At 21.0% G+C, this 25663-nt stretch overlaps 6 protein-coding genes across 11 annotated transcripts; 4 read left to right on the top strand and 2 right to left on the bottom strand.

Annotated features, from left to right (window-relative positions):
* The first annotated feature begins 185 nt into the window (after positions 1–185).
* Positions 186–6372, top strand: LOC107999563 (zinc finger protein 227). The gene is made up of 5 exons (XM_062080078.1): positions 186–1226; positions 2333–2569; positions 2631–2860; positions 2929–3306; positions 3368–6372. The coding sequence occupies exons 1-5, from the start codon at positions 1065–1067 to the stop codon at positions 3711–3713; spliced, it is 1353 nt and encodes a 450-aa protein (XP_061936062.1). The 5' UTR covers positions 186–1064; the 3' UTR covers positions 3714–6372.
* Positions 6373–6956: 584 nt separating this feature from the next.
* Positions 6957–16219, top strand: LOC107999203 (nicotinate phosphoribosyltransferase). Of its 3 annotated transcripts, XM_062080061.1 has the most exons (11): positions 6957–10261; positions 10768–10938; positions 11044–11170; positions 11383–11594; positions 12111–12229; positions 12303–12496; positions 13152–13337; positions 14231–14456; positions 14538–14858; positions 14922–15050; positions 15117–16219. In XM_062080061.1, the coding sequence occupies exons 1-11, from the start codon at positions 10189–10191 to the stop codon at positions 15192–15194; spliced, it is 1836 nt and encodes a 611-aa protein (XP_061936045.1). In that variant the 5' UTR covers positions 6957–10188; the 3' UTR covers positions 15195–16219. The 3 variants fall into 3 exon arrangements, with proteins under 3 accessions (XP_061936045.1, XP_061936046.1, XP_061936047.1); XM_062080062.1 differs by lacking the exon at positions 13152–13337; XM_062080063.1 differs by lacking the exons at positions 6957–10261; positions 10768–10938 and having other exon boundaries at positions 11256–11594.
* A 721-nt stretch (positions 16220–16940) lies between these two features.
* On the top strand, positions 16941–18998 carry LOC133666761 (palmitoyltransferase ZDHHC22-like). The gene has a single exon (XM_062080067.1). It carries the CDS (start codon positions 17104–17106, stop codon positions 17911–17913), a length of 810 nt encoding a protein of 269 aa, XP_061936051.1. The 5' UTR covers positions 16941–17103; the 3' UTR covers positions 17914–18998.
* LOC107999204 (stromal cell-derived factor 2-like protein 1) lies at positions 18009–19738 on the bottom strand. Its single transcript, XM_017058900.3, has 4 exons — positions 19576–19738; positions 19002–19197; positions 18716–18940; positions 18009–18645 (listed from the first exon to the last, which is right to left on the bottom strand). Exons 1-4 carry the CDS (start codon positions 19649–19651, stop codon positions 18477–18479), a joined length of 666 nt encoding a protein of 221 aa, XP_016914389.1. The 5' UTR covers positions 19652–19738; the 3' UTR covers positions 18009–18476.
* A 145-nt stretch (positions 19739–19883) lies between these two features.
* On the bottom strand, positions 19884–24575 carry LOC107993612 (programmed cell death protein 2). 4 transcript variants are annotated; one of them, XM_062080066.1, is made up of 5 exons: positions 24435–24575; positions 23633–23980; positions 23097–23514; positions 22915–23017; positions 22540–22826 (listed from the first exon to the last, which is right to left on the bottom strand). In XM_062080066.1, the coding sequence occupies exons 2-5, from the start codon at positions 23754–23756 to the stop codon at positions 22644–22646; spliced, it is 828 nt and encodes a 275-aa protein (XP_061936050.1). In that variant the 5' UTR covers positions 23757–23980; positions 24435–24575; the 3' UTR covers positions 22540–22643. The 4 variants fall into 4 exon arrangements, with proteins under 4 accessions (XP_061936048.1, XP_061936050.1, XP_061936049.1 ...); XM_062080065.1 differs by lacking the exon at positions 24435–24575 and adding an exon at positions 24314–24348; XM_062080064.1 differs by lacking the exons at positions 22540–22826; positions 24435–24575 and adding an exon at positions 19884–20756 and having other exon boundaries at positions 23633–24167.
* Positions 24444–25558, top strand: LOC107993613 (transmembrane protein 50A). Its single transcript, XM_017050124.3, has 4 exons — positions 24444–24586; positions 24867–24973; positions 25049–25209; positions 25295–25558. Exons 1-4 carry the CDS (start codon positions 24488–24490, stop codon positions 25393–25395), a joined length of 468 nt encoding a protein of 155 aa, XP_016905613.1. The 5' UTR covers positions 24444–24487; the 3' UTR covers positions 25396–25558.
* Positions 25559–25663: the final 105 nt, after the last annotated feature.

Raw genomic sequence — 25663 nt, 5'->3', positions numbered from 1 at the left:
AACTGCAGAAAACAAGATAGCAGTCGTATATACTTGGAAAGTGTATTAATTGCTAATTATTAAGTATTGATTTTTTTAAATGGGGACGTAACATATCCAAGGGGGAGGCTGTTCGTTCGCAAGTACTTGGAACTATTTTTCGTTGCGACAAAAACATCTACATTCACTCTCCCACTACAGGCGTAGTAATACATAGTCAGAAAAATGGCGGGAAAATTTGGAAAAATTGCTACAAAATTTGTTGGTGCAATGTGACTTCCAACAAATGTATCGATCGAGATCTATTTTCAGTAAAAAAAAACTTATGATTTAATAATGATGTATAGTGTAATACATCTCTGACAAATCATTTACGAAGAAAATAAAAAATATAAAGGAATGAATGAAAGAAGATGGCGGACCAATTAAGAGTACCGCGCTGATACATTTTATTCTTTATTTCTAGTAAAGGATAATATTTTATAAGTACAAATCTATAGATCTCATATAAAATCTTCAATTCTTGTATAAATAACAAATGAATTATAATAAAAGACATAATAATTTATTAATAATAATATTGTTTGATATAACCGGAATCCATAAATAAAACAATTGGTTATATACATATGTTTTTCAAATCGACGAATGCTATTATATATTTTGTATTGAGCACTCGTTTCGGGAGAGACGCCGACGCCCGGCGCCGACGTCGTTTTTAAAGCGTTAACGTTGTGCTGAAGTAATCTCACCCAATCCGGGAGACTCATAAGTAAAAAAAAATCGTTAGAATAATCAACTCTCTCAGACACGTTGGTACATTCATAAAGATGCATTGCTGAAAGTTTTATATCGAACGTTTCTGTCATTTTTCATCAAGGTGTTAAAAGATATCAAAAGGGAGGGAAAATAATAATAAGCAATGAATTTAACATTGTGAAACAAAGCCGCGTGAATCATTTAACATAATAAATTATTTTTTAAAATGTGTTTATATATATAAATAGTGAAAAGAAAAATATTAAATAACAAGAACATTTTTTTAGCGTGGTGATATCTTGTCATTTTTTTTCTTTCTTTTTGAAATGGGTACGGCGGGTCGCGATTTTGAGCGCGATCGGGAGGACGAGATCCACTGCCGAATTTGTGCTAGTGACATACCAAGAAACGATGGGGTTCACATTTTCGCAGAGGATGGTAGACGGCACTACTTGCAAACCAAAATACGAAAATATCTGTACATCTTGGTAAGTCTTTCTCTGCTCCATGTGAATAAGCGCGAATGCTGCTGTATGCGCATATACATATATTTATAGTAGTATATAACTAACTTATACGTATTTTTTTTTCGAAAACTTTACTAGTATTCTATTAGCGATATTTCGCGCTCAATCTTTTCTATATCTTTTTTTCTATATATATATGATGAAATACATGTATATTTATTTTTAAAATTTGAGAATTGCTGTAAAATTTTGAAATATAATAGTATGCAATCTAAATTCATAAATATGATCTTTTTCACCAAATAGACATTAAAAAAATTACATATATTTATTAATATATATAAATTATTTATTAATGATATTAATTAGAATCATTAATTAATAAAAAAATTAGTTATCAAATTATTAGAATTTAAAAAAGAATTTTAAAAAAAATATATTTTATATTATTATTCATATAAATTAATATAAAAATTAATTATGTTAATTTTTATACATATATATTTTATTCAAAATAATCAAATTCTCTTCCATAAATAGAAGATGGAAGAATCCATTTTGATGAGAATACAGAAGTGTTAAAAATTAGCATTTTATTGATTACAATAAGTATGCTATATGTACTATGTAACTAGCGCATCTATAAATATAATTCTGTACACGATAAATCAGAAATAATAAATAAAGTTTTTTTTAAAATTATATTTAAAATATTTAATATAATTAAAATATTAGAAAATATTTTCATATGATTTAAATAAATTTAATGAGATTAATTAATTATTAATATATAATTAAGGTTATTGTTTATTTATTAAAAAAATTCTGTAAAAAAATGTAAAAAATTGAAATGTATATAAAAATTATTTTTATCAATAAAATAAATAAAATATATTAATTTTATAAAATATTTATAAATATTTTTTAAAAATTTTTTTATGAAAATTTTTTATGATACATTTACATTTTTAATATTTTTTATGATAAATACTTTATTGTTAAATTTTAATTTTTCTTATTACATTCCAATAATTTTTAATATTTCTATTAATTTCTAATTTTTATTATAAAAAATTTTTATATTTTATCTATTTTGAGTTTTTTGATTCTTTTAATATTCTTTACAGGTATCTTCTGAAGATAAATTATCAAAGATGGTATGTGTTACTTGTATTAAAAGATTAGAGAGCATTCATCGTTTTGCTATGATGGCATATAGGACACAAGAAAAATTAAAAATACAATTATATAATAATATTGATAATACAAATACACAAGATATGGAAAGAGAAAGTATTAAAGATATACAAAATACAACAAGAAGGATAGAGGATCGAGGATTATTACATACAATATTAACCAAAGTATATATTATAATCATTATATCTTAAATTAATTGAAAAATTTAACATATATTTTTTTTAGGGAGCAATAGAAATTTTAGCTGAAGGTGAACCATTGGGACCATCAGAATTCATAACACAAGATAATATATGTCATACTCCAAGTATGGAAGAAATGGAAGTCAAAGTAGATCCAATGTTATTTTTACAATATGGTATGGAACATTCAGCATCAGAAACTTCAGAAGCATCTGATACAGAAGAAATAATAACAAGAATGAATATTCCAGAACCATTACCATTAACAAATAAGTAAGAATATTTATATTAATAGTTATACTTTTTTAGCATATATATTAAATTTCATTTATTTTTTATAGAACTGATGAAATAAAAAAAGAAAAAGAAGAAGAGAATAATGATAAATCACAAGAAGATACTGAAGAACATCTTTCAGATGTAACAAAACCTCATGAATGTACAATATGTGCTCGATCTTTTATATCTCAAATTGGTCTACAAAATCATTTATGGTCTCATTTGCCTAAAGATAAACGACTTGATGGAAAGCCTATTTTAAGATCACAACAAGTATATTCTACTAATGGTGTGCTTCATACGAATACTGACAACAATTCATCTGGTAATTTTGTCTGTCCAATTTGTAGTAAAAAAATTTCTACTAAGGGTAATTTAAAAGTACATTTGGAAACTCATCGGCCTAAAGGAAAATATGGTTGTGACATATGTGGTAGAATGTAAGTATCATCAATTAAATATCTAATAAAATAACTACTAATAAAATTATTCTTATTTTAGTTTTAAAACACAGTCAAATTTATTCAGACATAAAGAGTATCATGGTGGAATACAATTTCCATGTAATGTATGTGGAAGAGTTTATCCAACAAATTCTACATTAAGAGCTCATAGTATAACGCATTCGGATTTAAGGCCGCACGCCTGCCCTCTTTGTGATAAAACTTTTAAAAGAAATCAAGATTTAAAATTTCATATAAATCAACATACAGGTGCAAGGCCTTATCAATGTCCATACTGTCCAAAAGCTTTCGCAAGTTCTGGAAACTGTTTCTCACATCGTAAAAGAATGCATCCTCGAGAAGTACATCGAGACAGACAAAGAGCAGCAGATTTAATGAGATGAACCATGGGTAATCAATATGAAGAATGGTTTTAGAAAAATATAATAATTTATAATATTCACATATTAGCTATTATAATGAAAAAAAACTTTAATTTTGAATATTAATGGTGCTAATGCAAGAAGCAACGGAAATTTTCTATACTTTAATTGAATTATTTGAACTTAATACTAGATACTTATTGTTATTAACAAGTTAGTTGTTTGTTCTGATATAACTAGATCTTCTTTATAAAAATAGAAACAAATATATATTTTTTTTAATTTTTTATCTATTATGAATGTTATTGAACTTGATATACTTCCATTGTTGATAAATGCAATTATGTGCAATTTAGTAATTATTATTTATTGAATCATATATAGTACAAGTAATTATAATAATAGGTTTTAAACTCTCTAGTCAAAATAAGAAATTTGTATTTTTTACTCGTTTATCTGTATTTAACTTATATACATTTTTTTTTCATTTTTAAGAATAGAAATTATATTTAGACCTTGTTAATATTTCTTAAAAACAATTTTATAATAATACAATGATACTTGAAAATTTTATTTTATGCGACTATATTGTTAACGAAAATCGAAAATATTATTCAATCAAGATATCGTATTATTCGAATAATTTTCAATTAATATTAATATAATTGGCCCATCGGTAATGAATACAATAAAATTTTAAGCTTTAAAATTAGAATTAAAATATATTTCTTATAATTTGCGTAAAAAAATAACTAGTAGAAAAGAATTAAAGTATAAGACAACTGTGATTTTTTATAAATCGGCGGTATATTAGAAAATTCAATCATATCGATGGGTTAAATACTATTTACATTGTAGATATAAAATAAAATAGTAACACAATTACTTATTTGCGTACGCTTAAAATTTAGTCTTTGGCGAAATATAATTTTTTTTATATTTAAAGTAAGGAATTTATAATATTTTTTGAATCCTTAAACGGGTACTCTGTATATTATATGTGATATTTTTAAACAATATGTACTTAGTATATTTTCAAGAGACAAAAGGTACAAAACATTAAATATTGAAATTATTTGATATTTATGTTTGTTATGTCACCTGAACAATTTCATTTCATAATAAATAATGTAAATGGATTTGAATGGTGATAAATGTTTTAAAAAATACGTTATTTTGTCCATATAAAGAGCTATTTAACAATATTTGATAAAGTATTTATATTTACGACAAAATGATAAAAAAATGACCAAAGAAGAAAAAAAGAAAAAAAAGAAAAGAAAGCATTCTTCGAAAGAAGAAAAATAGGAAATTTTGTAGTTCAAACCATATTTTTAGCACAATATATGAACATCATCATTAAGTAACGTTAAGACTGTATACGAAATTCTGTGTCAAATTAGAATAAAGCATAAATATAAGACATTAGTATATGATATCAATGACTGTATGTGACGAAAAATGAGACTAGTCTATTCAAAATGCAGTATTAAATATAATAAATAATGTAGAGGCTATAGCCAATGTTAAAAACGATCACAATGTTATTCTTTTAAACAGATATACGATTAAAAAAAAAGTATTAACTAAAGTCTGAGTAGCTTCTAGGAAACTTTAGATAAGAATTTTTAGAGAAGAAAACATGTAAATGTAGAGGATCATAGCCTCTGCTTTCATATCGTATACATCGCACACATATTAGATAATGCAAAAAAGGGGATGTTCGATATGTTCGAATGAATAGCTACAGAAAAATGTATGATGTTTATATAAGTAACAAGTAGTACTTATGAACAAAAAAAACCGTGTGTAACCGCGTATATTAGCGTAGTAGGGTGGTTGAGTTTTCGCATTAACGAAAGTGAAATGGACCAAAGAAAAATGGGAATATTACGATTATATATTATATTACGATTAATATATTGAATTTAATTTAAGAAATATTACAATATTTTTTATTTTTTTATGTTTTTTTAATTTCAAAAATAAATATTTCTTAAATCAAATAATACTCTCAAGATAAACATTTTAATAAAATATTTTATAATGTATATTTAATAACGCGAAAGCTGCGATAGCCACCCTTGCTTAGAGATATAATCGTATATTTTGCAATTACATTTTTGCTTGTCAGTTATGTAGTAATGGATTAAGATTATTCGATTATTCGAATTATGTATTTGCGAAAATAATCAATTTTTGATAAGAAAAGAAGAAACGAAAGTGAATCGCTCACGATCTCGCTCTCACAGCTCAATTTTTACATCTAGTTCTAAGCAGAGATGAGCAAATTATCTATTTTCTTCCTCAATTTTATTCTAGTCTTAATACTGCCAAATATATTGCACCTGAAAAATGTTATAGTTATTGACGGTGCATTAGTTTATATTTATTATTATGTTAACCAATATTTTTGAATTTTTATTAATTGATAATAAAATATTTTTAAATCAATTTGCTCAGCTCTTGCCATAGGTCAAAAATTGAGTATTTTTTTAAAGTCCACAAAGACGATTAGTGTTTAAATTAGCGATTAAAACAGTATCTCAGAAGTGCCAGTAACGCAGTAAACTAATGTAGTGTATTTCAGCAGACAAATACTGGATAATTATATGTAGATTCGAAATATGAATTATCGATAATATCAATTGTGACACTTAATAAAATGATTGTATAAAAAGTTGGTTTAATAATTTTTTTACATATTTTATTAACTTCATTTATTATTTTCATTTTATATTTCTCATATTTTTTTATTTTATCAATTAATAAAAAACTGTAAAAATGTAATAATATTAAATTAATACTTATATAATAAATAACTTTTTTCTTTAAATTATGTTAAATATAATACTTTTAATATAAAAATATAATATTTTAAATATAATATTTTTTTTCCTGAATAAATTAAAGCTTTGCAATTATAACGAAAAAAAAAAAATTTATATAAAATTAATTATTACGAAAATTAAAACGATATCATTAATTTTTACATTCTATACCTACATTATTTTATTTTTACTTTATTTTTAAAAGCTTTAGATTAATTTAGATATTAAATGATTTGCATTTATATCTATTTGTTTCTGTAGTAGTTCATGATAACAAAAGATTGTTGCATATGATTAACAATCATTAATCATACTGTCTAGAGATATCACTTATTTCAGAAAAATAACTATGTTATCATAAGAATATTCCGGAATATATACAATAGAAGAGGCAACTATATATAAGAGGGAAAAAGAAGAAGAGAAAGAAGAGAATAATAAATGGGAGATGGGAGAAAGAAAATAAAGAAGGGAAGAATAGAAAAATAATAAAATAAATAATAAAGATGATAAAAGAAAGAAAGAAGAGAAACATAAAAAAGAAAAACAAAAGAGAATAATAAAAAAGAAGAATCGGAAGATAATAAAAAGTAAAAAAAAAGAAAAAATAATAAAAAGGAAGAAGAAAATAATAAAAAGGGGAGAGAAAGAGATGATAAAGGAAGACAGGAAGAGAAGAATGATAAATAAGAATAAAAAAGAATAATAAAGGATGGAAAAAATCCTATACGAATAATAATTATTTTTTCATTGTTTTTTCATTATTCTTAAATAAAACATAATTTAATATAATTTTTTGAAAAAATATTTGTTATATTTAAACATATAAAAAATATTATATATGTATATTTTTTGACACTTTATTTGAACTTATTCATGCTCAATTAGCGGGATTACTAAATACTATCGTCGTGGCTTGATTAATTTGTCAACAAAGCTGTAACAAAAATTTTTATAAAGAAAAATATTATTTGAAATTATCTCAGGAATCTTCAATTAATTGGTGTTTTATATTTTTCAGATATTTTTCAGATTAACGTATAATTTCATAATACGTATTTATATGGCTATCAAATATAGTTTGAATTTGTCAATTTGATACAAATATATATACACATATATGAAATGACAAAAAGAGTTACAACATATAATACACAAATAATATAATTAATATAACAAATATAACATAAATATAATATAATATAATATAACAAATAATATAATAATATAATTAATATAACAAAAAGAATATATATATAATATATATAATAATATTGTTATTAATTTTTTTTTCAAATTCGTTTTAATTATACCAAAAGTCTAGAGTTTGGTTTCAATTTTAAATATAAATTATTTGAAAAAAAATTATTAATTATTTCAATTATATTTCAATTTGAATAGGAAATTATTTCGAAGATTGAAATAATAAAAAAAATGTAAATATAAAATGTACACAATAATAGAAAAAGAATAATTAGAATTAGTATCAATAAAATTTATACTAATTTATATTAATAACAATTTATATTAATAACAATAATTAGAATAGCTATCTTATGCAAATCGTGTTGACATGAGTTAAGTAAAGTTGTTTACTTTAAATTTGTTTATTATTTTCATTTCTAAATCAAGATAGAAAAAATGAATAACTCTGATTATAAGTATACAACTCATTGTAAAAGTTTTCTGCTTCTTCGATTCTACATAAATATTTATATGTAATAAAAAATTGTTAATATTATAAAATTATTTATATAACTAAATAATTTTAAATAAAAATATTACAAAATTTTTTTTTTGTAATTGCGCCATTTATCATAATATCATTTATCATTTTATTATAATGTTTATTATGTATGTCGAAATTATTCAAATCGATAGAATATAATAAATTTATATAATAAATTAACAATTAACATTATGTTAATAATTATGAAAATTTAATTTATAGATCACAATTTTTGTAAAATTTTTGTAAAAAAATTAATCAATAATTATTTAACATGATTTCTATTGAAAAAAATTTGTTTTAAATAAAATAGATCATAATACATTTGAAAAAATATATTCATTTAATATTTGTTATTTTATAAATATTTATTTGATTAATATTGGGAAACAGTTTATGAATTTAATTTAAGAAAATTAGTATTAAAAAAATAAATGATAAATATGATATTGCATTAACTATGTTGATCTAATAAATATCTAATCTAATCTAAATTAAGGGATACGAAAAAAAAAATTTGAATTATATCATAATATGTATATCATAATATTATGTACAATCAAAACATTTCAAATTTATATATTAATTTTCGATATTTAAAAAAAAAAGTTTTCTATCAAAGAATGAACTGCAATGCTGTACAATTACAACAAGGTCATTGTATACGAACATGTTGCCCCTAACGATATGTGTTTAATCGAAGGATTCCCCAATTGCCATGAGTCTCGTTCTATAATTACTTTCCGTGATATAGTAATACGATTTTATCTTTGAAATAAGATAGTGCAAAAAGAACAAATTGATAATAAAAATCATAAAAAGAAAAAAGATAATTGTATCTTCTTTCTTTTACCTCTAAAAACGATGCAATTAGTTTTATAATCTTATCTAGCAAATAGAAGTCAAAATAATTCAAACTTATGAATTAATAGTTGAATTGATGTTAATCAACATATACTTATTCTCTTTTAAATGAGAGAATATTTTTAAAATGAATTATAATGACAAAGATTTATGAAATGAAAAATAAAAAATAAAAATAAGTAATTAATTGATAATTAATGTAATAATGTATGATTATTACTAATAATGATAATACAGTCATTTCCGTTGCTATTACATAGTATTATTATTAAATAAAAATGTTATATACTTCTTAATTATATAATTTGGTATTTTTTATATCTATAAGAATATTATATTAGCGAAAATATAACGAATTTAAAAATGATTTAAGAAATATAAATAAAATATTAATTTAATATTTAATAAGTTCTATATCTCGGTATGCCTGCATTGACTTTAGTAGTATTCAGTAGTATTGAAAAGCGGTTAAGTCAGACTGGGCAAATACGCTTACAATTTATCCTATAATATTACATATCTTTAATAGCTATTTATTAATTAATAATCATGACATAGATATGATATTTTTAAATTCAATTAAAGTCTTTCATAAATGATGTTTCATTTTTACTTGTTCTTCCTCTAAGATAATCTTCCTTCGTTTTAATCTTTAAACAAATTGATTGTAATGCATACAGTGAAGAGAGGATGAAGGAAAAAAACAGAAAAGATTCAATCATGGCGCAGAATAAATTTATAACGTTTTCTATGTGTTTATGTGCTTAAACTAACGTGACAATCCAATACCTAGTAATTTCTTAAGAAGAGCTTTTTCTATTGGTGGAAATGGCGAAATACAAGTTGCGTCGTTCGTAACGTCCTTCAAACGTTCTTATCGATTCTGAGAATATACAGAGTGTATAATACGAAGTTCACTGTCGAAATATGTTAGTTCGTCGGTAACAACGCTTGACCGATTGTCGTTCAGTGAGCACTCAGTATTATTGAGGGAAAAACTATCCTATAATTATCTTTTCTTTTTTTTTTCAATTACAATATTTTAAGTCAGACTGCGAAAATTTAAAAAAAAATGTCAGATAACGAGAATAAATTATGGTGTCAAAATAAGCGTCAAAATTGTGTTGTACAACCACTCTTAACAGGTATTTACAATGTGAATTTCTTTACAATCCATATCATTGTAAAAACAATGAAGAAAATAACCTCAAAATACGCGCGGTCACATTATTTTATTATTTACTCAATAGATGTTACGTATAAGTAATGATGTAACACGTGGTATTGTAAAATATAATCTACATGAATTGTATACAATGATTTATAGGAAAATTTTTTAATTTTTATTATATTTTATTTAATAAGTTAAAATTTAATCTTTATTTTTCTATATTCTTTACTTAATATTAATATAATAATTTTAATTTTTAAAAATACTATTTCTAAATAGAATTATTTTGCATAAAATTATATTATATTATATTCTAAAAAATTAATAATTTCAATAAACTTGTAATTAATGTTTATTTATTATATATGTACATTATTGTACATTTGAAATAATCTATAATTATATAAATTTATTAAAACATCATTTATATATAAATAATATATGAAATAATATATATTTACATTGATTTTATAATTTTAGATTTATACCAAATTACAATGGCATATGCTTATTGGAAAAGTGAAAAGATGAATGATTATGCTGTATTTGATTTATTCTTTCGTAAAAATCCTTTTCAAGGAGAATTTACAATTTTTGCTGGTTTAGAAGAATGTATTAAATTTTTAGAAAAATTTCATTATTCTTCAAGTGGTATGTATTTATTTTGAAATATTATATTAGTCAAATAATTTAAATTCATAAATGTAAAAAATTTTTTATACTTTAAAATTTCAATTAAAATATTAAATTATACAGATATTAAATATTTAAAATCAACAATGCCATCATCAATTGATGAAAGATTTTTTGAATATTTGAAAGACTTAACACCAAAAGATGTAACAATATATGCTGTAGAAGAAGGTTCAGTTGTTTTTCCAAGGTTAGTACAAATTGTTTAGAAATTGCATGTATCATGCAGATAATATTCAGTTATGTTAATCATCATCATCATTGTCATCATTTAGGAAACTTTTTCTTGCTCTTAAGACAGCAGTTAGAGTTAATGTTCGAATGCTTATCAACATTACATATTTGATGAAACACGAAATCTTAATAAGTTAAAACCTCAATACAAATTGATATGTTATGCAGAATACCATTACTAAGAGTAGAAGGTCCATTAATAATGGTACAACTTTTGGAAACAACATTGTTAACATTAGTTAACTATGCGAGTTTAATGGCAACTAATGCAGCCAGATTTCGCATGGCTGCTGGGAAAAATATAACATTGCTAGAATTTGGTCTTCGAAGAGCTCAGGGTCCTGATGGTGGTTTAAGCGCTTCTAAATATAGCTATATTGGTAAATATTTTGTGTATTTTTATTTTCTTTTTATTTTTTTTCTTAAATCTCAATTTCATTCTATATTTTTTTAAGTCTCATTTAACATATTATGCATTAATTTAATACATCATATTATTTTTATTATATTTTTCATTATATCAACAAATATTATTTCTTCTTCAACATCATTTCATTTTACAATTTCTTATCAAAATCAATAAAGCATCATTTGATAATAGTTTGTACCACCTTAATAACTAATTTAAAATAGTTTAGACATATTTGTATATATATATATATATATATATATATATATATATATATATATATATAGTTATGTTTCATAATTTTAGAAAAAATCATATTGAAATACACATTTTTAGGTATAATAAAATTGAAGTAAATAAAGTAATAAATAATAAATAATAAATAATAAATAAATATATAAAAGTTCTCTTTTTTTAGTTTATATTAATTATAATAAAAAAAATTTTTTAATTTTAAATATATTTAAAAAAATTATTTATTTTTTAGGTGGTTTTGATGGTACAAGTAATGTTTTAGCAGGAAAACTTTATAATATTCCTGTAGGTGGAACACATGCACATTCATATATAACATCTTTTATTACTTTGGATGATTTACGAGAAAAAGTAAGTTAATATTTTTATTTTATTTCAATTGAGTAAAGTTTTATTTCGCTTTAATATTTTATAATCTTTTCAGAGTTTGGCACATAAAGAAACAGGAAAAGTTTATGATCTTTTAGAATTAGCCTACAAGCATCGAAATTCTATTGCAGCTGATATAGGAGCACTAGTTTCTGAGGCTTCTAATGGAGAATTAGCTGCTTTAATTAGTTATGCTATTGCTTTTCCACAACGATTTCTTGCTCTTGTAGACACATATGATGTGGAAAGGTAGGATATTTTGCTTATTATTAATTATTTTTTTTTATTTTGCTTTTTCTTAAGTATATTTGATACTTTTTTTTGTATTTTATATGTAGAAGTAGATATATTTTAATGTCATATATACATATATATATATTTTGTTAATATTTTTATTTATATTTAATTATTTACATATAAATATTCAGAATTTTATTTATAGATGTATGATTTTTATATATTAGCATTATTAATGTTTTTTGCATTTTTAATTTCACTTTTTAGTTAATATTAATTTATTTATAGAACTTATTATTAATTATAAGCTTACAATATTTAATTTAAATTTACAATTTGTGTTTTTTTAGTATGCATGATGTGAAGTAATGAAAGAAATACATAGTAAAAATATATAGAACTAAATATAAATATAAAGAAAATCTATTATTTATTTCTGTATTCCTAAGATAATTGAAAAAATTTTAAAACTTTGTTAAGTGATAAATTTTATAAAATATATTGTAAAATATTAAAAATATATTAGAAATTTATCATTAATTTTATTTTCAATTAAAATTATGATTAATTGCATTTGATATGTATATAAATGAATGTGTAATTTTAATGAAAAATTCACAAAGCAGGCATATATACACACTATAGCCTAACAAGAGTGTGTTTATAGCATCGAATCTTCGGCCAAGAGACAAGCATATATAGTCAGCCTAAATGTAAAGAATAAACATCTAATAAATGGGTCCAATAAACATGCCCAAAATGGTGTCAGAAATGATCCGGTTATATCAGAATCAACTTCACATCACAAGAATGGCTTTTTAAGTCAAGGCGAATTGGGTGAGCTCTATGTGAGGTACGATATTATTTATTTTGTCTGCTTTGCAGAATAAATCATCATATTTTATCATTTTTTTATCATATTTTATCAAATCCAAATAATTATATTCATAAATAATATATATTAATAGAATTTTTATTAATCTTTATTTTGTTAGACTTTAAATTTATTACATATTATTATTTATATTAATAATTTTGAATTGAAAGTATAAAATAACATATATTTCATATTTCAAGTATAGTATTCTAATATTAATTTTATTAATTTATAAAAAAAAATATCATTCTGTAAAGCGGGCAAATTTATAGATTTTTTTTTATTTTTTCTCATAAAATAATAATAAAAAATTTTAAATCGTGAGTCATTTTGTAAAAAATTTGATGAATTTTGTATTATGTACGACCTTATATAGCACCCTTCCCAATTCAGCCATATAAAAAATAACCATTAACCGATTCGCATTTTATTAATAATAAGATAATTTTAATTGTAAAAATTTAGATATATATAAATGTAAATTATAAAAAATTAATAGAATATAAACTATTATAAATATTAATAAAATCTATTAATAGATTATTTGATTTTTTATTGTATCATAATTAATATCAATCACTTGCATGTAATATATATCTCATATTTACCTCGTATAAAAATTTTAATATATATACATATACATATATTTTTAATATATATCTCATATTTACGTCGTAGTAAATTTTAATTTTATATAAAAGATTTTTACAATAATTTTATATGTTTTGTGTTTATATAAAATAAACACAAATATATATTATGTTTCAGAATCTATGATAATATTAATGCATGCATAATTGATAATATTTTTTCTATTGTATTACAATGATAATTTATATGTATAATTTATAAGTAAATTTTATACTTAGGAGTGGTCTTCTAAACTTTTGTGCAGTGGCACTAGCTTTAAATGATTTGGGTTATAAAGCAATTGGTATAAGACTCGACAGTGGCGATTTAGCATATCAAAGTAATTTCGCCAGAGATTTGTTTGAAAGAATTGGTATTAAATATAATATCCCTTGGTTTGGGAAATTAACAATCTGTGCATCAAATGACATCAATGAAGAGACCATTCTAAGTTTAAATGAACAGGTAGATAAATACAATATGAAAAAATACAATTTCAATTTATCATAAATATTTTTATTTTTATAAAAAATATTAATTTTATAGAATCATAAGATTGATTGTTTTGGGATTGGAACGCATTTGGTAACATGTCAAAGACAACCAGCATTAGGTTGCGTTTATAAAATGGTTGAAATTAATGATCAACCTAGAATAAAAATCAGTCATGATGTTAGTAAAATATCAATACCTGGTAAAAAAGTTGCATTTAGATTATATGGAGCAGATGGATGTGCTTTAATCGATCTTTTACAAAGATCAACAGAAGAAATACCACAAGTAAAACATAAAGTTCTTTGTAGACATCCTTTTCAAGAGTCAAAAAGAGCTTATGTTATTCCAACGCGAGTGGAGCCACTACATAAGGTAAATTAATAAAATATAAATTTTTATAATTATAATTTATAACATTTTTCTATAAATACTTAGGTTTATTGGAAAAATGGTAAATTATGCCAACCTTTACTTACATTACAAGAAATACGAAATAAAGTCCAAGAATCTTTAAGAACACTTAGAAATGATCACAAGAGAAATCTGAATCCTACACCATATAAAGTGAGTTTTAATACTTTGAATTATAAAATATTTCGTTAAAATTGAAAATTATAATAATTTATACAGGTTGCTGTTAGTGATGATTTGTATAATTTTATACATGATTTATGGTTACAACATGCACCCATTGGTGAACTTTCGTGAAACTGTAAATACATCATTATTATAAGAAAGTAACAAAAAAAGGTCACGTATTTAAATAGCTATCAACATATTATTCAAAGATTTAAAATTTTAGCTGTACAAGTATTTGACTATAACATATATATTATTTTGATAACTTATAAAAATTGTATTTTGATAACTTGTAAAAATTATTTTATATTCATGTAGCTTTACAAGTATAGGATGAATTGTTTGTAGGAAGCAAAAGTATAGATTATAAATATGAAAATGTATACAAATGTATAAAAGTATACAGCAAGTATAGAATGTGTGATAGTATATATAATAACTGTCATACATATTTAGCTACTTTTGATTTTTAAAAACATAGAAAAAATGAATAAACATAAATTAATGATGCACAAGTATTTCACATGTAAATAGGAAACATTGAATGTATATATAATAGAAGAAAAATTATAGAATCGGCAATGTAAATTAAGTGTAAATATTCATTAATATGTTTAAAAATTTTTTTTATATATTAATATCATTTATTGATAATATTTTCTATATTTTATAGTTTAAAAAAGAGTTACGAATTTTTTTTATAATGAAAATAAAAAAAATTGAAAAGAGAAAAATAATTTTGTAAAATAAAAATGTATGTACTTACTCAATATAAGCAATTCAATATATATTTATAAACAATGAAAAAAATTAAAATTTAAAGACAATTTCTCCTTGAAAAAAAAATGTACAAAGTTTGAGCATAATAAAAATATAAAATATAAAATTTTTAAATATATAAAACTGTACAAAAAAATATAAAGAAATCTTTTTAATATGTAATATAAAAAAAAACATTTTAGTCATTAAATATATTACGAAATTTTCATTAAATTTTTATTTTTGAAATTACCTATTTCATTCAAAAGAATTTTTATAATTTAATTTTATTTACACAAAAATTTTATTATTTTACATATTAAATATGTTGTCTTTTCAAATTAAATTTCATGTAAAGCAAATATATAAATAAAAAATAAAAGTTTTTGTAAAAATTTGTTATTTATTAATCTCGTATATATTATCTAAAATATTAATATCAATATCAATCAATTTTTATTTGTAAAAAATATGTAATAAAAATTTTTCTTTTTTTTATTATACTTATAATCTCAAAAAACTTAATCAAGAATTTAATTATTTCATCTTCAATCATTTTTATCTTATAAAGTAATTAATATAATATTTCTTGAGTATTAGTTTCTACAGTTTTTAAAATCAATATTCATTTAAGTATTAAATGTATTTTATGAACGTATAAAAAAAATCAAATTGTATTAACATTAAATATATTACATCATCATTATAATATTCTTTATTTAAAAGAAAGAAAAAACAGGTAATCTTTCTAGATAAAATATTTACGATGAGAAGAGGTTATACACAATTAAAATCAAAGAATTACAAATAATAAATTACGATTCGAAAATACAATATATGCAATTTAGTTATTTTTTCTTTCTGCAGATATTTATATATATGTATATATATAAATGTATATATAATATACATATACATAAACATATATATATATACATCATATATACATATTTCTTTTTTTAGCAAATAAATCAATTTATATTGAATTCTATAATTATACATCTTTTTCTAATTTGTGATATTTTTTTAATAAATATTAAAAATTTTGTTTCATTTCACTACTAAGATTTAAAAAGTAATTAAAAAAATAGATAGGAAAATCGTAATATTTTTCTTTACTTTTCCTATACATTTTACAGGAAAAGGAAAAATTATATTGATACAATTATAATGGATTTATTCTAAAAACAGTAAAGAAAATACTTTGTATTTTATCTTAATCATATACTAAAATTAAAATTTAAACTTAAAAGATACTATAAAAGATACAACAAAAAATATGAAAGGATTTCCACAAATTATTGTAAAAATTTGTCCATTCATTGCATTATTATATAGTATAATTGTTATTATTTTAACAACATATATTAATGAAAAACTTACTCCAGTTTTCGTATTTTTTTGTATTCAAGTATATTTAAATTGGTATTCAATATATGCTATAAGTCATAATGCAACAATTATGGAAATTAAAATAGTAGGAAAAAAATTATTAATATACAATAAAGCAGAAAATAATGCTGAACATAAATATTGGTATTGTGAAAAATGTATTAATTATACATGCAAACCAACACAACATTGCATTTTTTGTAAAAAGTGTTTTCATTTTCGTGATCATCATTGTTTTTTCTTGGGTGCTTGTATATTAAGACAAAATATAGGTAATTTCATTTTATTTTGTTTTTATACATCATTAACATGTATATATTCATTATGTACTCTTGGACCATATTTATATGAAAATATTAATCGTGTAATAAGAACAGATACAGATTCTTTTAATATATTTTTGAATTTCTGTTTTCCTATTGCTCTTATCAAATTATTACATTCTAGAGAAAATACTTATATATTGCTTGTTACAATGTTTGATATATTAGTTTCTATTTTGTGTATTTGTTTGGTATATGCAACATGGAAATTACATAGTTGTATGACAGGTAAACAAAGATATGCAAATATATCAGAAAAACAAACTTTGAAAGAAATTTTTGGAAGTTATGGTCTATCAAATATTATTTTTCCATATAATGGTCTCATAGGAACTAGAGATCTTAATGGGAAATATGAGTTAAAGCAAATATAATGTAATAAAAACAAATGACAATAGTTAAAATTACTATAAATAATAATAATATAATAATAATTAATAATAATAATAAATATAACTAAATGAAGAAATTTATTAAGACAAATAAAAAAATATATTTATGCACTTTTCACATAAAAAATGTATATACAGTAAAATACATTTTTCAATTATGTAAATTATATTATAATAAATATCATATACATCTAATACATTTACATATTTATACTTCTGTATGAATCATAAATCACTGCATAACTCTTCATAAATTTTTATAAATATAATATTATAATATTTTCCATTACGAGATTCACACATATAATGAAGATTATAACAAAAATAACAAAAAACATTTTATTTGGCCTAGAAAATAATAATAATTTTTTAATAATATACAATTAAAAATTTTTTTTTACAAAAATATAAAACATTAGACATTGATTTGAAGATAATGAAAAAAAAATAAATTAATAAAATATTTATATAACTTTTAATTCATTTGTTATAATTGTCATTATTATTATCAAGAAAAAATTTTATATTATATTAAAAAATTTATTTTATAATTCTGTATGAATATGATGTTGAGCTTTAAAATCATTAGGATGAATAAATACTCCTTCTGTTGTCATCCATTCAATGTGAGGAGAATTAGAGGAATATTCGCCTACCACTTCAGTTTGTCCAGTAATGGGATTACCATAAACTCTTCCACTTACTGCTAAATATCTATAAAATAATAGAATTTTTTAATATTTAAGAAATTTTTTTTACATAATAATATAAAAATATAACTCACGTATCTGTATCTACATGTTTCAACATAATTGATTCATCTCTTCTCCAAAATTCAGTCTGACATATTAAAAGCCAATTATCACCATTATCACCTTCCCCTTTATTATCTCCATAAGCAGATATTTCTTGTTTACCACTAAGTGGTGAACTGACACGATGGGAATGTAGATTTTTTTTTGTTGCTATATGTTCTAATCTTATAATATCTCCACATTTAATTGGTATTCTATAATTATTGTATATTATAATTATTATTTAAAAATATATTGAAATAATTAAATATATACCCTCTGGTACATTGTTTCTTTGTTCCTGCTTTTACGAGCCAATAAGAATTTCCATCTTCTTTAGCTGAAGTCCCTGTTACAGATTGTTGACCACTACCACTTCCATATTTTATATCATGAGAATGTAATCTTACTTTATAATTTACATTCATTAATTTTAATGTAGAACCGCATGTCACATGTTGTGTTCCTTTAGCTGTGTACATATATACTTTCTTATTTAATTAAATTAAATTAAAAATAAAATTTCCTTAAAAATATACAATTAAATTATATAAATTTTTAGAATTATGAATTTTTAGAAACATATATTAAAATAACATTTATTAAAATGATTAGCTTTAAAATATAAATTCAATTTTTTAATTATTTTAAATGAAAATAGGTTAACTAAATGATTAATGATTTATATTCTATAATAATGAAATCTTTTTCAAATGAAAATTTTATAAAATTTTTGAAATATGATAATTTAATAATTTAATCAAAAAAAAAAAAAATTAATGATATTTCAAAACGTATACACTACTATATATAATTTTGATGTTTCATAAAAATAAATATATTAATATACCTTTCACAGGACTTGTCCAAAGCAAAAATATTACGAATGAAATCATAAATGAGAAATAAATAAATTTTTCTCTCATTTTTAAAATAATAAAGTATTCGATCTATAGAGAAATAGAAACTGAAATTCAATACACGTACATAAATATATCTATGTTCGTGTTAAAATTCTATTGGTGTAACGTATTCAGGGGTTCTCAATTTTTTGGTTCCTGATTATACATTTATTGTTATTGTTATACTAATGATAATAATCATAGCTGATATTCATTTAATTTAGATAACTTTGAAAATAATAGGAACATATTAAAATTATTTTATATTCGTTTATTATGCAAATATTTTATAAAACATTTTTTTATTTTTCTTTCAAAGAATAATAAAGCTACTAGATATTTCATAGAATTATGTAAAATAATTCATATGAAAAAAATTTGTATTATGCTAAAATTGCAACAACATTCTTGGAATCATATTTTATGTTGGAATAATTTGATTAACATTTTATAAAGTACATTTGAAAAATACAATAAACAGCAATTTAATCTATAAATTTAGAAACTAACTACTTTTTAGGCAAATTTTTTAATAATAGCACAAATACTTTTTTTCTATTTATATAATAAAAATGTCTTAATTATATTTCCTTAATTGATATATATATATATATATATATATATATATATATATATATATATATATATACATAATTTTGATGTTATATCAATATATATATATATATATTATACATATATATCCCAATATTATTGTATAACATTTAGCATGAAAAATATTTTGTAAAAGTTATATAATTAATGCACAATGTTCATATTTGATTATTGAATGTTAGGAATGAAGTATCATATGAGCAGCATTCAAATCTGCTTTCTTATTTAAATAATTCTTATTTAATTGTACAAATGTATCAAGGAACTGTCCAAGCATTCTTGAAATACATTGGTATTGTATTTTAATGATTAATAATGAACACACGCCAATTAATACTCAACAACTTTCGGACGGGTTTTAACATAAACGTATGCTGCTATTATAACAAATATTGCAGCAATTGTTGGTAACACAACTGTAAAAACACGTTGTTTATTTTCCAGAAATTCCTTTTTCCTCTCTTTCTTCTGTTTATTTGTTTCTTTTGTTTTTCCCTTCAATTGACGCATCTTCCTGCTACAAATAAAATGCATATTAATGAAAAAATATTGAAATAAATTTATTACATTTTTTTTATGTTTTAATATAAAAGTGTTACAATTAAAATTATAAATTATGATAAAATAAAAAGTTAATAAAAAAGTTTCTAAGTGCTCGGAAAATATTATTGATGAAATTTTTTAACATTTAAAATTTTCTATCGTTTGAGTCAAATTTGAGTCCTTATGTTACTATTAATATATTATCTAAAATGTTGATTTTTATAAATTTAATATTTATTATTTCTTTGCAAATATTTTTTTATATTATTGAATTTATTTTTTAAAAATAATAAAGTAAATTAAATATATTTATATTACATATGTTTATGACAGTTTTAAATGTTATTAACATACACGCGCTTTACAATAATAAACCAAAATAATAAACTTGTATTTTATTCTGTTTAAATAAAAATATAAATTTTAATACCTTTAATATGTATATAATTAAGATAATCAAATATTAAAAAACTTCCCAAAAACTCGTTTTTGGAATTCTCAAGCAATAGAGAAAAGATTTGCGTATATGACACGTAATAAAATAACGCTACCCTACCAATCGCAATTCCTGTCACTTCCGTATAGAGGTACTCAATTGAACTACGTTAATCAGTATAGTTAATTCAAACTATATTTTTATCTATAATATATTATTATATACTTTTCACATATAATAACATAAAGATATATTTACAACATTACTTTTATATTATATTTCCATATAAAATTATTATTAATGTTAATATGTTTAAAATTATAATAATTATAGGTTGTAATAATAAATAATAATAAAAAATAATAAATAAATATAAAAATCACTGTTAAATGAATGAACATTGATAAATTAAATTAAGAAAATATAATTTGAAAAAAATTTATGATAGATTTGTAAATTATATATAATGTACTTTTTTTTTATTTTTTCATATGAAATTGTTCAAAAATTGTTAGAAAGCATTTAATACCTAATTTATTAATTGTGATTAATATTTATAAATTTTATTTTATTCTTTATTATTAGTATTTTAAGTTATTTAATGCATATATTAATGTTTTATTAAATAATTAATTTTTTTAATATCTAATTATTTATTTTTAATTTTATGAAAAAGAAATTTTGAAACAGTAAGTTAGTATATATACTAAAAAATATATTTAAAATTAGGGAATTTTAGGAATATATTATATTTTAACACATTTTATTATAAAAATAATTGATTGATACATATATAATATTATTAAAATATTTTTAAAAATAAGTATACTATATATTTTATTTAAATGTAAAATTTCTGAATGAAATATATAAATTACATGACACATCATTAAAAAACCCTTAATTTTATCTTTGACATTTCATTTTATATTTTACAGTTTAAAGTTATTCTAATTGAATAAAATAATATCTATATATTTTTTTTATATATTAATTTTTTCATAATAATAATATTATATATTCTATATATAACAAGCATTATTTTAATATTTTTTAATATTATTAAATATTTCTAATATTAATAATATTCTATATTTGTTGACAATGTTTTTCATTAGTTATATTATTTTGTTACTAATTGTTTTTGTAATATTTTAAAATTTTTTTTTAATTTTATTAAATTATTGATTAATTATTATTAATTAATTATTGATTATAAATTATTAAATTATTGAAATATAACTTTATTTTAAGGGATATTTAGATTTCTTTTTAGTTGGTAATGTATTTGAAATAATAATATAGAATATAGAAACTAAAGTATTATTAAAATCATCATATATTTCAAATTATTATTTTATAAATTTTAAAATTATTATTTTATAAAATATTCATAATTTTTTTTTACTTTATTCTACAATTTAATTATTCTCTTGAATATTTTTCATTAAGATTACTTTCCATAATATCTTGTTTCCATACATATTCTAAGCTATATCCATTTTTAGGCATACATGATTTTATACATGTAAATACTGCTAAAATACCCCAATCAATACATTTTAATGTATTTTCAAAGTCTAAGAAATTTAATAATTGAGGCATAATCTATAAAGAATAATCCTATTAGTTATATTAATTTAATTTTTATATAACAAAAATTTTTGTTAAAAATAAAATATATTTTTTATTTTACCTGAAATTCAAATTGTCTTTCTCCATTACATTCTGAACATTTTGGTACTTCATTAATTTTATTAGATCCTGAAATATATAAAATATTGCCTCCTCTATCATATCTATAAATAGATAAAATTTATTATATAGAAATATCATAATAATCAAGAACTACAAAGCAAGGAAAATAAATATGAAAACCTTAATATTTGATCTGGATATTTTTTAATAGTTGAATGAAATTTAGAAAATGTTTCATCTTCTTGTTGATTAGCCATATTTAGCAATTCATTTTGTACATCTTCATTTTGAAAAATTCCTGCTTCATTTTTTTGTACCATTGTTTCATATTTTTTAATTTCTTCTTCTTCTTTAATTAAATCATTTGAATTATGTGTATCTTCTTTATCTTCTCTTTCTATAACTATTTCATATTCAGGAAATAAGAGTTTATTCATTCTTATTATTTTTTGATTACTATCACAAATCTCTTTATGTCCATTTTTCCAATCATAAATTTGATGAGCTCGACAACAATAATTTACAATTTTACATTTAGAACAATGATTAAGTGCTAATATTCCACAAGTATAACATGTTTTTACCCATTTATTTATACCTAAAATCATTCAAATTATTTTTTATTATTCTTGTAATATTTTTCAATCATTTAAAATTGTTATAATAATTAAATAATCATTAATAAAATTTATTAAAATAATTTTTAACATACATACTAATGTCAGTTCTCCAGTTACTTTGCTCTATTGGAGGTTCAGATGAATAAAATTCATTTATTCTTGGTAATTGAGAACGGAATACTTTTAAATTTCCATTTTTATTTAATTTACAACATTCCATTTTTTTGCATATAAAAATAAAAATCGTTCGATGAAAAGCATATTCGTTATCTTCATATGGTGCATAAATTTGACATAAAAAAATACAAGGTTCTTTACAATATTCACAATGAAAATCTTTTTCTCCAGGTATATCTCTTAAATTAAGCCAAGCTGGTTTACCCCCAACTTTGCTTGGAAAAAATCTACTTTCTACTTGCCAAGATTCACACTTTTCCACAAAACCTAAATCCAATGTCATTTTATAGAAATTTAAGATTTATTTAATTTATTGAAAATATTTATAAAGATATTTATTTTGATAATAGTTTAAATACATATTATGAACATGTGTTAATTTATTCTATCTTTTTATTTTATGATGTAACTTAAGAAAATGTTACTAGAATTATAACACTATACAAAAAAATAAAAAAATGTTTCATATTTTTATTATATATTTTAACAATATGATTTTATTTAAAAAAATTATATATAAAAATGCTTTATAAGATAGAATATTTTATAATATCACAATGCATATAATACGAAAAATTCTTAATATTAAAGAAAATTTACAATCTTAAGAATAATTTTTGTGAATGTAGTTTTTCCATGGTTGTTGATATATATATATATATATATATATATATATATTTGTGTGATGATATTGGTGATTGATACTTGTTATTTAGGTTACCTGTATAATCGTAACATTAGATTTCTGAGCTATTTTATTGTGAATTTTGAGAAATGACATCTTTTTTGGAAAGTTTACAATCTTCAACATGCGTATGGTTCGAAATAGGCAACAAACGAAATGTATTGGTGTCTATGTTCGCCGGAACATTGGTAAACATTGACGTTTACATTATTCTAAATGAAACTGACAGTATAATATATTTTTAATTTAATTATTTCTAAAACATATTAATTTTTATTACGTATTTGTAATAATATTATTTTTATATCATTTTTATTAAATAAGTATACTTTAATATAATATATTTTAATATAATAATTAAAATAATTAAAATATATGTTTTTTTCTTATTATAATTTTATTTGTCAAGTGATTTATATTTGTATTACATTTATTTATAAAATAATTATTCTTTTTTTGCAATTTCAGTTTTTTGTAGGATGGTGGTTTATTATTGACGCTCATGCTAAGTATCCTAATGAAATGGCAAAGGCATATCATGTATGTGGAATATTTGGAACTATATCTTTATTTATGTAAGAAAATGTTCATGTTTATTATAATATTTCTAGCAATAATATATAATAATTAAAAATAATTATTTAATTTAGGATAAATTCTGTAACGAATGCACAAATGAGAGGTGATGCACTTAATGGTGGTTATCTTGGAGCTAGAGGTGCAAGAGGTTGGTTATTTATTGGTTTTGTAATGGGATTTGCTGCAGTTATTGCAGCTTGTTGGATTTTATTTGCAGATTTTGTAGCTGCAGGTTTGTATATTATTTATAATTAATAATAATATACATCATTTATGAATATGATTATCATCTTATTATTATTGATTTAATTTTTTAGGAGCTCAACATCATTGGCCTGGTGTAGGTCTCTTTTTACAAAATGTATTTATTTTCTTGGGATCTCTTACTTATAAATTTGGACGATCAGAAGAACTATGAGATTATTCAACATTTGTACATTACAAGCGTTTTTACATATTTGTGCATAAGTTTTTTGTTCTATTTTATTTTCAAATAGAACACTTATTGAGGAACAAATACTTATACACATTGTACTGTGAATTATATTAGTTCATAATTATATTAGTTATAAAATTGTAAACTTTTTTGTTTTTATTTATTTACATATAAGTAGTTATTTAAATGTTTAAGATATTAATCAGCAAATTATTTCTAATTATAAATATTATAAAAAGTATAAATATTA

This window comes from Apis cerana, linkage group LG10 (genome assembly GCF_029169275.1).
Source record: "Apis cerana isolate GH-2021 linkage group LG10, AcerK_1.0, whole genome shotgun sequence".
NCBI lineage: Eukaryota > Metazoa > Arthropoda > Insecta > Hymenoptera > Apidae > Apis > Apis cerana.
The sequence above is the reverse complement of the archived record's forward strand: the minus strand, read 5'-3'. Positions and strand labels throughout refer to the sequence as shown.

Excerpts from the sequence above, each read along its gene's own strand:
- LOC133666761 (XM_062080067.1), top strand. The coding sequence starts at position 17,104 with ATGAAAGGATTTCCACAAATTATTGTAAAAATTTGTCCATTCATTGCA.
- LOC107999203 (XM_062080061.1), top strand. The coding sequence starts at position 10,189 with ATGTCAGATAACGAGAATAAATTATGGTGTCAAAATAAGCGTCAAAAT. Across the intron at positions 12,497-13,151 it reads GACACATATGATGTGGAAAG|CATCGAATCTTCGGCCAAGA; the intron begins GTAGGATATTTT and ends GTGTGTTTATAG. Across the intron at positions 13,338-14,230 it reads TTGGGTGAGCTCTATGTGAG|GAGTGGTCTTCTAAACTTTT; the intron begins GTACGATATTAT and ends TTTTATACTTAG.
- LOC107993612 (XM_017050123.2), bottom strand. The coding sequence starts at position 23,996 with ATGACATTGGATTTAGGTTTTGTGGAAAAGTGTGAATCTTGGCAAGTA. Across the intron at positions 23,018-23,096 it reads TATCCAGATCAAATATTAAG|ATATGATAGAGGAGGCAATA; the intron begins GTTTTCATATTT and ends ATCTATTTATAG. Across the intron at positions 22,827-22,914 it reads AAAGACAATTTGAATTTCAG|ATTATGCCTCAATTATTAAA; the intron begins GTAAAATAAAAA and ends TATTCTTTATAG.
- LOC107999563 (XM_062080078.1), top strand. The coding sequence starts at position 1,065 with ATGGGTACGGCGGGTCGCGATTTTGAGCGCGATCGGGAGGACGAGATC. Across the intron at positions 2,861-2,928 it reads CCATTACCATTAACAAATAA|AACTGATGAAATAAAAAAAG; the intron begins GTAAGAATATTT and ends TATTTTTTATAG. Across the intron at positions 3,307-3,367 it reads TGTGACATATGTGGTAGAAT|TTTTAAAACACAGTCAAATT; the intron begins GTAAGTATCATC and ends TTCTTATTTTAG.
- LOC107993613 (XM_017050124.3), top strand. The coding sequence starts at position 24,488 with ATGACATCTTTTTTGGAAAGTTTACAATCTTCAACATGCGTATGGTTC. Across the intron at positions 24,974-25,048 it reads GGAACTATATCTTTATTTAT|GATAAATTCTGTAACGAATG; the intron begins GTAAGAAAATGT and ends TATTTAATTTAG. Across the intron at positions 25,210-25,294 it reads TGCAGATTTTGTAGCTGCAG|GAGCTCAACATCATTGGCCT; the intron begins GTTTGTATATTA and ends TTAATTTTTTAG.
- LOC107999204 (XM_017058900.3), bottom strand. The coding sequence starts at position 19,651 with ATGAGAGAAAAATTTATTTATTTCTCATTTATGATTTCATTCGTAATA. Across the intron at positions 19,198-19,575 it reads TTGGACAAGTCCTGTGAAAG|CTAAAGGAACACAACATGTG; the intron begins GTATATTAATAT and ends ATATGTACACAG. Across the intron at positions 18,941-19,001 it reads AAGAAACAATGTACCAGAGG|AATACCAATTAAATGTGGAG; the intron begins GTATATATTTAA and ends CAATAATTATAG.